Genomic DNA, 16464 nt, shown 5'->3' with positions numbered 1-16464 from the left:
TTGGACTCTTTTTTTTGCAGCAATTAGCAGTAAGGTTATATCAGTTCAAAAATAGCATTACCACCTAAAACAGACTACAGAATAACCTACAAACACGAATAGAAACTAAGGTGTTGCAACAAAAGCACACCTAACTGTTAAAGTTCCGCTTCCTCTTGTTGAAAACGAACCAGGGGAACACCGGTTTAATATGTAGGGGATTCCCCACAGAGAAAAGCGCTGTTTCGCTGACGTCATCTTACTAGTGTTGCCGTTCGTTTTACGCCTTATTAAATACCAATGCTTAACGTGTATAATAGCGGCAAAGCAGGTAAAAAGGGCATCACTGAGTCTGGACAATGTTGCTTTATTTAGCATTGTTTTGCTGTCTTACAGTTTAGTAACTATAGGCTAGTATAAGATGGCGAGTGTTTGAAGCTTTAAGGTTTGGTTTGGTAATAAAGTCTGGTTGTCTGTTTTTTATTTATACTTTTATAACATGGTTTGTAAAATATATGTTTTGTATATGCAATGTCCGAACAATAAAGCTTTACTATATACTAAACAACCATCTAATTCTTATTTTCTCAGACTAAGTGAAATTCTTCCAAATACTTTCATTGTAAGTTATCATTTAAGAGTTTGTATTACCATGTTGTGTTTCTATTGTATGTATTGGCCACTCAACGGTCACTCAGTTTAAACAATATACACTGTTTGTTTGGTGGAAAAGCATTCTTTTATCATTTTTTGTAATTGCAGTGCGGTTACTGTATTTGAAAAATTAAGTAAAATTCCAACAAAGTTGAAATAACTTTTTATCTAGTTTATTAGCCCAGATTATTTTTATCATTGCAAACATGAAGAAAGAACAGAAAGATTTTCTTCTACATTGGGAGAATCTGTTTAAACAATTTCTTATTCCACAAAAATTTGCATCGGCATTTCCAGAGTGGGATAGTAAGTTTGCTTGTGTGTTTAATTTTATTGTAACATGTACTATCTGGTACAAGATTATTGCATAACACTATTTATCTAAACAATTAAATATAATATAAATTAGTCCCATGGAATGTCTAAAATCTTGTCCGACATAAAAAGTAAAAAGGCTAAAAATAAGCACTGTCAAAATTACTAACGTGGGAACTGGTAAGCGTCACGGCCCTCACAGGTGTATAAAACAGAACACCTGCGGTAGTTTGCGTTGTGATTATCAATTACCAATGTTTTGCATTTGGTGTTTTTTGCATTTGGCAGCCAATGCAAAACGTATAGCATCGAAGTTGTGGAACATTTTCTGTTAAAAAACATGTTATGTGATAAAAGCCTTTCATCTTACCCAATAGTACCGTACTAAAAGAAATGATGTATGATAAACAGAATACCGAATCTCAAAATTAGATTCGAATATAAAAAGATTCAAATATTGCGGATTCAAAATTTTGTATTGTGCATCCCTAACTGTACACAATATAGACCACTAGTTCTTAAACTTTATTAGAGAATATGCTTATGGTACACTTGGGTTCTCTAGATCTGTTTGCGATACCAATGTAAAAAACTCATATTTTACAACTTTCCACAACACATGTACAAAGTAACTTAATATTTATAATTAGTAAAAGTTTTCTGGCACAAAGTTTTAGAAACAGTGTATAGATAATGGTTTATTTAAACTTGTGTATTTCAGTATGGGACAGATGGTCGAATGAAAATGAAGAAACTAAAGTTCAAATCTTTCTGGATAAACTTAGAGATTCAGAGGAATCTGGAATATTCAAAAGATTTATTGATAATCTGAGACACTGCAGTGGTATATATAAATTTATATATATATATATATATGTGGTTGAAACTTACATTTGAACTGTTTCCAAATGTCTGCTGTTTACTTTTTATGACTTTCCCAGCTGCTGGACTTTGCTAAAGTTCTTCGTTTAAAAAACCCTTTTAAGAATTTTGTTCTTTATATGATTTTGTTTAAATACTGTTTGTTATTTTCTTTACCATAAAACCAACCTTAGATAAAATTCATGTGAAAATGTAACGGAAATTATGTGGTTTGCCATGACCTGTAACACTTGTGGCAAATTAATGTTTTACTGCTACTAGGTGGGTAATTTTATTATTTTCTGTTGCAGAACAGAAGTGGATATTTGACTTAATTGATGGGAAACTGGATCCTAAAGAGCAAATTAAATGCTTTAAACATGTGGTGGTAGCACCACAGTTAAAAACACTGTTTAAGCTGCTTGAAAAAGATTATGAAATAGTAGATGCTAGAAGTATGATAGCTGAATTTACTGCGTATTTCACTACAGCTGAAAAGTATGACATTTGCTCTTTTAATTTAAAAAATAGAAATTAATGTTTTTTAAGATCTATATATATTAAGACCAGCTAGCGCATTCATTTCCAAAAATTATGTGATATAGGCTAAGTATTTTTCTAAAAAAGTGCCCTTTATTATAGTGTGGCAAACTGATAAAACATGTTAAACAGGGATTGGCTTTTAGCAATTGATAGAGATCGTGGTAATGCCCCTGCAATGACTGCATTCTTTTCAATTATGACCCGCAAGCATCCTAAGTGGTTGAAAGAATTTTATGATTCTCTCAATGAAAATAAATACCATCATCCAGATTCACCTACTCTTGCTGAATCATTTCAGCAATACATTAAGTTAGGTAAGGGATAATAATTTACTTTTTCTTGTGATCTGTCGACAAATAGCCTATTTTGCACAACTCTTGCACATTCACGCATTCTCTTGCACATTAACCATCGCTGAATAGTTAGAGAAGTATAACCAAAGGGTAACTGGTTCAATACCTGGTGCTGCTAGTATTACGGATGTCTGTGTCTTTGGGTAGGATACTAATTGTTAATTGAAACAAAAGTTTACTTATGCGTTGTTCAAATTTTTAGCAGTACAGAAAAACAATGGATTAACCTACAAAGTTTCATACGCAATAACCGGTGAGCGAGCACAGGATGTGTAAATTAATATAAGGACTCTTATTTAATCCTTGTTCGAAAGGTTTTTGTGCATGAAGTATAAAAAATATACATTCTGTGTAAACAGCAACCATCAGCCATTATTTTCTGCTTAGTTAGTTATTATAGCTATTAAAAACATACATAATAGTAGAGAGGGGCAAGATGGTTCATGTTTTCACTCCGTTTTTTTGTTTTCTTATTTTTTCGTTTTCCTATTTTCTCATTTGGTAATAAACAAAGAATATTTACAGATTTATATAATCGTATCTTTACATGAAAAGCCTTGTTAATTGTTAAAAATGTGGTTAGAAAATATGGGATTTGGGTGCTTGTAGTATCCCATCCATATGATCTTACCTTCCAGTACTATATAATTATATATTTAAAGAGGAAAAAAGAGATGGAGAAGCAAGCATTGCTGTTACTGAAGATAATGATCAAACTGTCCCTGAGCCCATGGACCAAGCTTGTGCATTGCCACCTGTTGAAGTAATACAAGAAGATAATGAAGAGGTTTTATGTGTTTATTTGTATGATTGCATTCATTGAGTTCGAACTTGTTATTCTGCTTCTACACTTCAACTGCTTTGGTAACTATACAATGAGCAGAGTGTCAATGAAGTATAAAAAAATCCCTCCCAAAGCTAAATCTTTAACTTTTTTCCAAAAGATGCGACAAGCTGTAACATTATCATAGCACATGGCTCAGCAGTTAGAGCGGTTGCCGCTGGACCAGAGTATGTGAGGGTGTGTCTTAATGTTGCCATTACTGTGAAAAGATGTGTCCTTGACCAAAACCCTTAATTCCAATTAGCCCACAGAATATTCACCCACAAAGTTATATGAAACAAAATCATTCTGTTATAATTACTGCTGTTGCCTTACCACATTTATTTAACATATAGTGATATGAGACCTTACCCTTATATATATTACTACATGTGATTAAGTACTTTAATTTTTAAAGTAAAAACATATTGTGATACAGTGTGGAACATCTTTTTTGTTGTGCATGGACCTACTGAACAATCTGAGCCCTTTTGAAGAAGACTGTAATTCAAGTAAAAAACTTTATTCCTGATTGTGTTTGAAATAATTCCATTTTTATTTATTACCAAATTAAGTAAAATGCACTTTAATTCCAAAACAGCTCCTTCAACAATTTATTAGGATGCCAACATTTGTTCTGAGTCAACCAGGTGTCTAAAAATATTTTAAATAATACTATGGGATTTTGAATAATACTCCTAAAAAAATCAATATAGATACATGTCAGTTTATTATATAATAAACCTTGTTTTAGATAATGATTCTTTAAACAACTTCAATGTTATGGCTGTAGAAGAAGGTATGTATTTATTTAAAAAATACTTGATTTGTTGGTTAAATCAACAAAATATAATGCAAGCTGTCTGATGTTGTAACTCCCTATTTTTAGAGTACTGTGATAACCAAGCATACTGTGATGGTTTTTTTTTGTATTATGTGTTTGCGTTTATTGCTTTTTTAATTTGTGTATAAAAAGTTTTGTAAACCACTTGTTTATCCTGACATGTAATGTGTGACTTTAATTTATTGAGCTTTTTCTGTTGGCCTGTTTTGGGTAGTGCAGTTAAAAAGGAATAAAACAGTGTACTACCACATTGACTAAATAATGTAAAATTTCAAAACATATTCACCCACAAGTTACATACTTTGCTCCGGCAAAAGGTTCCAAAAATATAACATTAATGTATTACCTAGAAGCAATGGAGACATGTACATCAGAAGATGTATGTCAAGAAGAGTCGCTTCCTGAGTTAAATTTAAGAGACTATCAGCTTGAATTGGCAGAGCAAGCCATGTCTGGTGAAAACTCACTTATTGTTGCACCTACAGGTGAGTATTAGTAGGAGTATGTTGACTATTTTTAATAAAACTCACAGAACCCTTTCACATTACACTTGAATGTAATGTGAATGTGCAATTATGTCAATAAATTTTTTTTTCGGTTAGATATGTCAATAGGTTAAGTATTGCATGACTCAGAAGAATACTGGTTTGGATGCAATACTGATGCTAATAATGATGTATGTATCTCAAGCAAGACACTTTTTGGCCATTGATCTTACCTAGTTGTCACTAAATAGTTGTAGAACCTTGACCCTGGGTGTTGCGCTAAACTTTGGCCTAACCTTAGCCTTACCCATGTAGAATAGAATGTCAATAGGTTGTTATTGTTTTATTATGCTTACACACACTTGATTTCCTTACACCACACGCTGTGTAAGAAACCTTGGTTATGAGTATGTTTTTTATATAAAGATTAAATTTGATTATCTAAACTATATCTAGGTAGTGGAAAAACATTTGTTGCACTAAAGATTTGTAAAGATCACATTGAAAAGAGACCCGACAGCAGGGTGGTGTTTATGGTTCCAAGAGTTCCTCTTATCAAGCAGCAATATGAACTTTTCAAATGGTAATATGATTTTATGTTGGCTTGGTCACGGTTTAAGTTAGAGTATATTTTATTTCATTCACCATTTTTTATTTTTCGTTAATTAATAGTAAAACAGTTTTATGTTGGTTGTTCTAGTATTTTTTCTTTTCTTTAAATTGCAAAATGTTCCTACTTTATTCTGTGCTATCTTCATCTTTGCTGTATATTTATTGGGTATAGTATTCACACTTCTTGCTTTTTTTAGTATATTTAGTATATATCCTATTTATTAACCTTACATGCCAATCAAAGTGGTCACTGGTGACACCGAGAAGTTCTGCACACAATGTACTTAAAATAAAGTAAAGTAATTTAGGCCTGACAGGCAGCATTAAAACATTGAAGTTCTGTTTTTTACACCACATATCCAAAATGACTAATTATATACCCTTAAATGTTACACTTCATTCCAGTTTTCTTGGTGATGGTCAAGGGATCTTGAGAGCAATTTCAACAGATGAAACACTAAGTGCTCCAGCTGACCGTTTAATTCTAGATCATAAAATAAGTTTTCTGACACCTCAGATCCTTGTTAACTTGCTGAGGTGAGTGATTTGTTAGTTTCTCTTATTTTTAGATGCTATTTTAACATGTACAGTCCACAGTTCTTGCCACTTGGTATGATTTAATTTAAGCTGATTTAGTTACTTTTAAAATTTCATGCAAGTCTATGTCTGTAACTGTGTTTTATTTTGTGACAGATATTTTCAAATATTGTTAAACATACGTGAATCCTATTAAAGTAGTGTAAACCTGACACCCATGATACAACTCAGTTGTTATTCCAGGCAGGATCCCTCTTTTATCAATAAGCTTGGTTTGTTGATTTTTGATGAATGTCACCACACTGTCAAGGGTGATCCATACAACAGCATCATGAAAATATATCATGATAACTTGCTGAAGAATAGAAGACTGGACATCCTACCACAAGTATGAATAAATGTAACTTTTTTATCCTCGCATGGCAGAGCAACAATAATTCTTATAACATAAATATTATGTTTCGTGTACCTCGTTTCTTATTAACTAGGTTGTGAACTTTAGCTAGAGTGTTTAAATCCTGACTGAATTTATTAGGAAAGCACAATTTCATTTAAACCATTGTTTCATCTGCTATGCCACAATAACTCCGACAAAGTCTTACAATATGTAACTAATATTTATGCAAGAATTCTTTGGATAATCCAACAACTAAAGCTGTTTTAATTAAAAAGACAAACAGTCAGGGAAATGTGTGTTTGTGGTGTGGCAGCCACACTTCTTTATTCAATAAAATTGTTTTGTTTTTGACTTAGATTGTTGGTCTTACTGCATCTCCTGGTGTGGGTTCTGCTAAAAGTGATGAAGCTGCAGCAAAAAACATCAAAACGTTGTTGGCCAATTTGAACGTTACAACTGCCCCTATTGAAGTGCAAAAGCACAAGAAAAACCTAAACCAGTACGAAAATGAAGCAAAATATGGTAAATATATACAAAGTAATAGTATAAATGAACAATAACAATTATTACAATATTGGTTTTAAGCTTCTTGATTAACAAGTGAAAAAGGTGCAATGATTATAAAAATGATTTTTACCAGTTTACTTGCGTTTTTATAATTCAGAGCTTAAGCCCATTAAGAGACAACAATCGGAGTTCAGAACAAAAATAAGGTTGGTAATGGACAAGATTGAGACAAAACTTAAGCTGGAATTTCGCAGGAATGATAACGGTAAGTATTTGTTTACAACATGGTTGTCCTATTCATACAGTTCAACACTGCTTGTGAGCTACTAGGTGGAAACTTTTGTTTTTAATTGTCAATTTTTAGAACTATATTATTAAACAATCGAATACAGGATAGAGAATTAAAACCTTTACCCCCAATTTTGATAAAGTTTGGTATTCAAATTATTCTTTTTACATTTTTACAACATAGTAACAAATTAAAAAAGCAGAAATAATAGTATTAGGGTTCCAGTCTTTTTGTAATTTAATTTTTTTTTAAATAGGTTTGTCTTTTATTTCTGAGAAACTTTTATTTTTTCTTAAACATTTTGTTTTCGAAACTATTTTAATTTAGCAACAAAAGGAATGAAGTTTGACCTAAAAGCAATGTCAGGAACCCAAGATTATGAGGCTTGGGTTGTATCGTTTTATAAGAAGAGCACATTGCTAGTGGATCCGAACTTAAGCCAACGTTTCATGGCATATGCTCGCTACTTATGGGTAAGTTTCTTAACTAAATTGTACATACATACCAACATGAGCACTACTGTATAATTCTATATGGGTGAGGTTCTTGAGGACTTCCAATTTTGGCCGGTGTTAACCAATTACCCCTCATCTAGACTGCTTTTACACATACGTAAAAAGCATGGATTACTGTGACTCTGTCTCGGTTCTGCTTGAGCGTGTTCATTCGCCCCAATGTCACATGTTTACCCAGCATTGCAATTTTTGCAGAAGTTATAATTCTGACAACGATTCTTTTTATATTTGCAGAAATACAACAGTTCTTTGTGGATCAATGACCATGTACAGAGCAGGCATGCAAAAGAATATTTAGAAGAAGAACTTCCTCTTATACAGCCAAGAACTCCCGTTGAGGCAGAATTGAAGAAACTTCATGATGAAATTGGTTTGTTGGAATAATATGTTGACTGCCTAATATTTCATTCATTATAGTTTGCAACTAAGATTGAATAACAGTTTTGCTAATGGAAATCTTTTATTGTATTATTTATACCCTTTAAAAGGTCATTTAGACTTGGTATGGTAACAAAGACAAAACAAAAGTTGTCAAATTACACTTATATACATGCACTACATCAACACCCCCACTATACACTACAAGCCCCATTCTGCACACATATTATTTGCCAGTAAAGGTCCTACACTGTCATGCCATGTGACCTAAGATTTAGGCAGAGTTGGCCGACTATTCCAACACCCAGTCTGCAAAAGCCATTAGTGATAACTGCGTTGGAGTCATATTTATAAGTGTTGTGACTGAGACACATATACCATCAATATTATCAGCATAGACTCTATAGTAGAGCATCTTGGTTACAATGCAAGCGCCTAGCTACTGAGCCACGCCGCCCGACACATGTATACCTATTACCTAACTACTATTAATGTGCCAGTGCCTGAAATAATGGAAGAAAACAACCCGATGATTGATGCTTTATACAAAATTCTTAAAACTGAGTTCACCAAACAACCTGAATCGAAATGCATCATATTTGTTCGCACAAGACCCATTGCCAAAGCCCTCATAACTTGCATTGAAGAAAGTGAAGTAGAAAAACTTCATCTTAATCCAAAGCAACTCACAGGAGCTGGTGCTGCAGTTGAACTAGGAGGTAAAGTGGGACAGTGGGTACAAAAAAATTAATCGAAACCACTTTTTATATGTGTATTTTTTCACTTTTTGTTCTCATTTAATCTTTTTCCTAATTCAGTTCTTTTTGATGTATCACAGTTCTAGCAGTCACTCATTTAGTCCCTATTTTGCTTAATTGGATTTTATTTCTCTCCTCTTGCTCTAATTATTTTATCTTTGCTATCGTATTTGAATAGATGAATAATTGTTTTGTGCTATGTGATAAACAACTCTAAATCCAACCTCATTCATACGCAGGCATGACAAAAGCCACACAAGAAGATACAATTGCTTCATTTAGAGATGGCAGATGTAAAGTGATTGTAGCAACATCAGTAGCAGAGGAAGGATTAGACATCAAAGCTTGTAATCTGATCATCACTTATAATTACTCCACTAATGAAATAGGACAAGTGCAAAGACAAGGTTGGTCGGTGGTTTAAGAATATCTAATTTAAATTTTATAACCCACACTATTTTGCCAATGCTGCCATTTTTGTGAATCATTTGCTGCATTTTTTTACTAACTTGTAATCTTAAGGGTTCAATGAAGATTTGTCTAAATTACCAACATTTGGCGAAGTCTTTGATTCTGCATTAAGTATCATACTCCCCTCATAGTATAGTTGCATGTAAATAATAATGTCTGTATTAAGTGCTTCCCTAAAGCTGCATGTGGTACCAACTTGCAACAGAATTTAGAAAAAGCTGCTTTGTTTGTATATAAAGTGTTTTTAGTTTTTAGACAACCTACTAGCGATAACTTCAGCAATAAAAGTCACATGTTTCACCTTTGGACACATCCAATATATGCACCCACAATGGTGGCAGCATTGAGCATTAAACCCGGTATACTTTGGTTACTGTTTGTCCAACTAACCACAAAGCCTCCTCACCAGGATAGTAAAGTATATTATTGCATATAGGTAGGGGAAGAGCCAAAGGAAGCAAGATGATCATTCTGGCGTACGATGACAGTAGCCATATCCAACGAGAAAAAAGTAACATAATTCGTGTGAAGTTCACGCACGATATACTGCAGATGTTACGACAAATGGACCCAGAACAACTTAAGAAAGATGTATGTGTATAAGAATTAAATAAAATTAACTTATTTATCTTTGCATGGAGAAGGCATAATAGCTGTTAAAACATAGAAATTCTGTTTCATACACCTTGTGTTTATGATTGACATATGTAGTTTTGGGGGGATTATTTTTTGTTATATTTTTGAAGTTTTATGTATGACCTATAAGGGCCCAGTGGGTTGGAGCAGTGTACATAACACTTTGAAGAACAAAACCAAAATCTTAGTGTCTGCTTGCGTTTTTATAACTTGTTTCAGAGAATTTGAAATGGTATATTTTTGTTGTTTTTTTGCCAAAAAATATCAAATTAAGATAGTGTATTAAATTTTTCAGATTAAAAAAATTCAAAAACGGTTAAAGGAAGACCGTGGTTTGGAAAAGTTGTCTGCTGAGTTTCAGAGTTTCAAAAAACATCCTAGTGGGAACAACATTTGGACTCTCTTGTGTAAGGGATGTAAAACTGAAGTCACAAAATCAGATCAGTTCCGACACATTGAAAAGCAGGTGTGATTACAATTATAGTTTATGAAGTTTACCACAGCATTGGTCAATTAGCACGACTTTATTTACTGTAACAAAAAATGCCCCAGTAGTAACTACTTCAAGTTAGTAAAAAGGGAATATTTAATACTGTTGGGTAAAAAATTGCATTCTAAAAAGTGTGCATGAGACAAATTAATGTTGATAAGCCTTTCCCAGCATTTATATTTGGGCAGTTATGTAGGATAAATTTTATTGAATATGCCTAAAATTCCGTGAATTCTTACTATTTTACATCAGAACCAATTAATATATATTCATTCTATTTATATGAGTAAGGTTATTGTTTTGCGACGTAGGATTTATGCCAGAGTTAACCCATTGTCACAACACCTGTGCTTTCTTCATATATACATTTGAATATTAACATCGCAGCCTAACTTGTGTTTTACTGTCAAGAAAATATTTTAATAATGAGTGAATGACATATCATCATCAACCAAGTTGTTGCACTATTTTTTTAAGGCATAAACAAGATAGGGTAATGCAAAGGTATTTACAGCTGAGTGCTTGTTTCTTCTACCACTTGTATTACCATAGTAAGATGGAGTAAAATAGGTCATGTTTTCATTCTCTTTGCTGTCCCGTTTGGTAGTAATCAAAAAATATTTACAAATTAAATACCTAAGTATAAGATTTAAGTGCCTACAGTATCCCATCTTACTCCACAGTACTTTATATCTAACTATATAAAAAAATGTGTTAACCTGTAGCATCATGTGGTTGTGGATCCTAAGTTTGAAGATAAAGCATCTTGTCGTGAAGTACCTATAGAACAAGGGAAACCCGTGGGATTTGAACAAGTTATTATCGGAAAGGTTTACTGCAAAGAATGCGGGTAAGGATCATTGTATATTAAGTACAGTCCGGTGTATGATGTTTTTAAAGAATAGGTTTAAAAACTCTTCATAGCTTTAATGTTATTGGTGTCTGTGGTGACATGTCAACTCAACAATAAAGTGACCACGTATGTTTTATTACCACAGTTTTACGCTTAAAAAAAAACCTTGTCCCCTGCTATTACATGACTTAACAGAGGAGCAGGTTAAAATGTACTGCATTTTAAAACATTTTGAGTTGCGTATTTACTAAAGAGTGTAACTGCATTTTACTACATTTTCTAAAATAATGTCCGTATGTGTGGTCCTACTGTATATAGTGCGCCAGAAAACACCTGTGTTATGAATGTTAGCTCTAGGTGTAGTTAAACATCATATCATCGCAACGATAAAGTAAATACTTACAACTTAATACTTAGATTTTGTTTCTCGTTAACATAGTTTGTTCCTTTAAGCTTAAACCGCTTGTTTTAAACACCACCCAGGCATGACTGGGGTGTTCGCATGTGCCACAAAAAATGTCCCATCTCTGTACTTAAAATCGCGGGCTTTGTGCTGACGTGCGGAGAGGAGAGAGTGGAGAAGAAAAAATGGAAAGATTCGCCTTTTTCTGTTAAAAAAGAGCTAGCAGAAGCAGATTTAAGAAATATTTTGGAACACAGAAAAAACAAAAATGGACAAAATGTAGAAAATGAGGAAGAAGACAGTGATGAAGAGGATATTTATGGTGACATTGGAAACCAAGTGTTGAGTTCCTAAATTTAAACCTCAACTGTCACACATAACATTAATTTGATCTCTTCAAATACAACACTAAAGATCAGATTAGTTCCAACCTCGAAGAAAATTAAATCTACTGTTCCAAAAATTTTAATTTTGTAAATATTCTGATCATCAGATTTGTTAATATTTTTATTAGCTTGTATGATTTTTTAACTTATCTACATTGCGCTTATGTGTTGTAGTTAATTTTTTGAAAAGCTCCCCTACTTAGATTTTATTTTTCAAGGTATAATTGTTGTATTGTAGAACTTTGGTTAATGAATTAAATAACAGCGTTTTACCGTTTGCACTCATTTACTTACTGTTTCAAACCCACTTTACTTTGGTGCAGTAACACAGTGGTTTATCCAATACTTCTAACCACTGTGCTACTGCACCAGAGTGACTTAAAGTTTCCTAGCATACGTAATTTCAATGGCTATATGGAAATTTGTTAACTGTGTGCCAGTAAGCGTATATGCGTTGGTTGGGTGTCTGTTTAAATTAAACTTTTTTTTGCGTTAAATAAGTCATTTTTTAACAGCCATTGACTTTATAGTCATTGTTTCAATTCACTAATGGATTGTCCAAGTTGCCACCCACAGAATAATTGGCTGGGTACCGAAATCCTTTTTTTCAAATAAGTGAAGAACTATTTTTATAGTGATTCTTCTAATATGCATGGCTGTAAGTGTTCAAATTTTCAAATGAAAAAAGCTATTTCCAGTTTATCACTTTTTTTAAAAAAATGTTGGCTCTATTTTGCCTTTTTTCCCGCATGTTAGTAAGAATGTGGGTGTTTAACTTAATAATAAAGTTGTAATTGTTGGGTTAACTCTTGTTGATATTACCAGCTTGTGGCCTCTTCTGCTTTTAATAAAACGTCGTTACCCATAATAAGGAAATAAATTTTCTGGCCGGTGGCCACACAAGTCGCTAAACGTCAATTACTTCAACCCGGTTGTTCCTTTATTATAGAATTTCCAATTTGTTAGTTACACATATTCAAAATGAAAAAACAATAATCGCCCACAAAGTTACATATATTTGGTGACTTATAAGCCGGCACGTGGTGTTTATGAAACAAAAACATCCAGCGATGGGTGCTGTCCATGCGAGGATAAATAAGCAACATCCATTCAATATTTACGACCAATGAGCTTTGTGTATAAATCTAAATTCCGTAATTGTTTATTGTATTAAACGAGTGGCGCATATACACTTTTTGCTGAAAATATTCCGCCCCCTGCCATCTATTGCTTATTTAGTAGAGTTAATTGTTCTTCAAATCCCAGCTGTTGATAATATGGTGGTATAGGGGAAGGCCGACGTTTCTCCAGTGATTTTGAAAGCTCAATGTCAAAATTAACGTACGGTGTCTGTTCGTTCTTTGCATTCTGTTTATAAAGCGTCAATGTAAGTAATTGAATAAAGTTTATTTGCTACTTTGGGATAAGATGGATCCTGTTAGGAAATTGACTCATACCGTAATCGTGTTTTTAACAATTAACAACGCTCTTTTAGGAGCTGTGGGACACTTTTATAGATCTGCAAAATTCTTTGTTTGGTAACAAATAGGACAATACAAGATAATAAAAACGAGTACCACCTATGTTCTAAATCTAAATCGTATATTTGGTTTATGATTTTATAGGGAATATCGTTTAATTGGTATTTTTGATATAGTACAGTGGGGGAAGAAAGGACACCTTTTCATTCTGTTTTCTTTTCCCATTTGGTAGTAAGCAAAGAACATTTAAAGAGTTGTAAAACCGTATCCTCATGACTCCCATATACTGTTGTTAATAGTTTAAAACACGATCAGGATATTTGAAAATTATGTGCTAAAGGTGTCCCATCTTTCCCCACAGTACTATAATATTCAAATAAATTATGTGAAAATCGAGTCAAATGCAAAGTCTCATCGGTGAATTTAAGCTCATAAGCGGTTGGCATTCTGAATCCGAAATATCCTATATACGGAATTTAGTTATTGGTATACTTGCCCCAAACTATATTAGGGCGGGGAAGGATAGGGCAACTTTTGATTCCATTTTATCGTACCATTAGGTAGTAAACAAAGACGTTAAAAAATTTATAAAACCGTATCCTCACGACTCGCATCGTTATTAAGTGTTTAAACCACGATCAGGATATTTGGATAATATGTTTTAAAGGTGTCCCATCTTCCCCCACCTTACTATACATAAATATGATGTATGCTCGCGTAGCGGTGCAACTATAGTCGTTAAAACATGTTTTGTTTCATACACTACGGACCAGCTTAATAATTACCACGTATTCAATTTTGGAAAACTATTTTTAGAATCTTGCTTAATTGGCAACATGCAACCACGACATGAGGTGTATGAACCCAACATCTCCTCTTATGCATTTTCAACCCGCCCTCAAATATTTCTTATTTGAGCTATAGTTACTTGCTTTGTGGATCAGTAATCCGAATATACCACCCACTATAGCTATGCCACTGCATGCCCAGGCAAATGCAAAGCTAAATCCAAATTTTGAATTTCCAAATATGGCGTTCATAAAAACATCCTTTCTTGCAATGTACATTCCAACAGTGAATATAGCCGTTCCACATAGAGCTGAGAAACCTTAGGTTAAAAAAACAGGGTTAAAATATAAGAGCTTGTATTCGAAAAAAAAAGTATTTGTCTTTGGAAATAAATAACTTTACCAAAGATAATAAATGCTAACAAATATTTCGCACATATACACCTGAATAAATGTAACTTATTTATCCTCGCGATGCGTGATAACAGAATTGGTAACAACACAATGTTTTGTTTCACACACTTCGCGTACCGGCCGCTTTTACGAGTTGCCATATAATTATGTAACTTTGCGGGTGATTTTTTTAAATTTCTTTATAGCTATTTCACTCCTCGTAGTTTAAGAATCTTTGTATTTTACAATAAAATTAAATTTATTTCCAAATAGTCCCATACCTGACAGTAATAACAAAATGCTTGCAGTTGTCAACAACTTCGGGATATATTTCAAAAGACTACATAATGCCAACGCCACTGATATTATAATTCCGAGTAACGAAATAATTAAAAGAATTGTAACTGCCTTGAGGGGCACAGAGAACTGAATCGGCCTGCCTGTAATAGAGGTATAAAGTGGGAGAGGATAGGACACGTGGCATATATTGCCAATTATTTCCAAATCAAAATAGTTAGCACCTTGCTATTTCGCATTTTTTACATTTTTAAAATATACTGTTTAAAAATGTTTACAAAAAAAACTTCAAAAAATGATTATAAGTCTCAAAATGTACAATTCGGAGCGTTTTAACTAAATGATAAATGTGATACAGTTATATTCTTCTATTTAAACTCCGATTAATTTTTCGTTCAAGAATTTATCTCCACTGTCAGTATTCCACTTTGTGATACTGAGTGTGTCGTGGACTTGTTCATCCTCGTTTAGTAGTTTAATGACTGGGGAATATATTTACCTAAAACTGAGGCGCAACGCCGGTCAATGCAAATATGAAAGAGTCCAACTTTAGACGGTCCTTCAGTGACAGCCCATGATTTTGTGCCAATTGCCACAATATCGAACGCAAGAGCTAATACCGAAAGCAAGGCGAAACAGCAAATATTTTTAATATCCATGGAGCTTGCTTATTGTATAACCTTAACCTCAACCTTTTGCTTAAACGTCCAAACCACTATGCAATACTGTTCATTTGATTGAAAAACACATTGATGTAAAGGGCTATCGGCAATAAACAGTCTACAAAGTGTCCAAAGCAAAGTACAGGTTAATATAATCTACAAATACATAGGCCGAACGTTGATCATAGGCAAGCGGAAACTGTCGTTCCGGTTATAGCTGCATTATATGCGAAAACAGCGTTATTAGATTTGTGAAATTTGTGTTTAATTTTCGGGCCAGACGAACAACTTCAATAAAGATAAATTCCTATTAGTTCGAAACGATTTTAGAACGCATATATAGGCTAATACGATAATAGGTTCCAAAGAGCCCAAACTATTTGATTTTAAGCCCATTTGTTACCCGAATTTCGCTACATTAAAGTTCATTAAATATTGCTGCTGTCCTGTTGGTAATAGTTGCCATGGTTATAGTTGCAATGGTTAGTAAATGCCATATGGCGAATGACAGTGTGTTATCATAGTAGTAGCCTAGAGTACTATGGTGTTTTTACAGTCACATATGGCATCTGTTAGCGCCTCTGAAAACGGTAACATGTTTAACACCATATAAAAGTTTTATTAAACAGTAGTGAAAAAGTTGCAGTTTGCGGACAGAAGTGAAAAAGTTGCAGTTTAGACTTTTATAGGTGATGAACTCTCTTCGAAAACAACATGCGCCAAAAGAACTTATTTTCGTATCGGTAGATGGCGC

At 33.4% G+C, this 16464-nt stretch overlaps 2 protein-coding genes across 5 annotated transcripts; one reads left to right on the top strand and one right to left on the bottom strand.

Annotated features, from left to right (window-relative positions):
- The first annotated feature begins 150 nt into the window (after positions 1-150).
- Positions 151-12994, top strand: LOC149742453 (ATP-dependent RNA helicase DHX58-like). 3 transcript variants are annotated; one of them, XM_089893995.1, is made up of 22 exons: positions 151-939; positions 1670-1792; positions 2121-2307; positions 2482-2666; positions 2908-2958; positions 3368-3492; positions 3968-4040; positions 4283-4327; positions 4726-4857; positions 5314-5440; positions 5875-6006; positions 6250-6394; positions 6760-6925; positions 7068-7175; positions 7527-7672; positions 7949-8084; positions 8593-8811; positions 9090-9257; positions 9758-9912; positions 10253-10423; positions 11173-11297; positions 11784-12994. In XM_089893995.1, the coding sequence occupies exons 1-22, from the start codon at positions 840-842 to the stop codon at positions 12055-12057; spliced, it is 3093 nt and encodes a 1030-aa protein (XP_089750121.1). In that variant the 5' UTR covers positions 151-839; the 3' UTR covers positions 12058-12994. The 3 variants fall into 3 exon arrangements, with proteins under 3 accessions (XP_089750121.1, XP_089750120.1, XP_089750122.1); XM_089893994.1 differs by having other exon boundaries at positions 4723-4857; XM_089893996.1 differs by lacking the exon at positions 2908-2958 and having other exon boundaries at positions 4723-4857.
- LOC149742452 (uncharacterized) lies at positions 11904-16228 on the bottom strand. 2 transcript variants are annotated; one of them, XM_089894037.1, is made up of 4 exons: positions 15548-16228; positions 15033-15191; positions 14499-14678; positions 11904-13457 (listed from the first exon to the last, which is right to left on the bottom strand). In XM_089894037.1, exons 1-4 carry the CDS (start codon positions 15705-15707, stop codon positions 13426-13428), a joined length of 531 nt encoding a protein of 176 aa, XP_089750163.1. In that variant the 5' UTR covers positions 15708-16228; the 3' UTR covers positions 11904-13425. The 2 variants fall into 2 exon arrangements, with proteins under 2 accessions (XP_089750163.1, XP_089750162.1); XM_089894036.1 differs by having other exon boundaries at positions 14503-14678; positions 15548-16216.
- Between the last annotated feature and the right edge of the window lie 236 nt (positions 16229-16464).

The sequence above is a fragment of the Ciona robusta genome, chromosome 1, assembly GCF_009617815.1.
Source record: "Ciona robusta chromosome 1, ASM961781v2".
NCBI lineage: Eukaryota > Metazoa > Chordata > Ascidiacea > Phlebobranchia > Cionidae > Ciona > Ciona robusta.
This window is presented reverse-complemented; position numbering and strand designations above follow the sequence as displayed.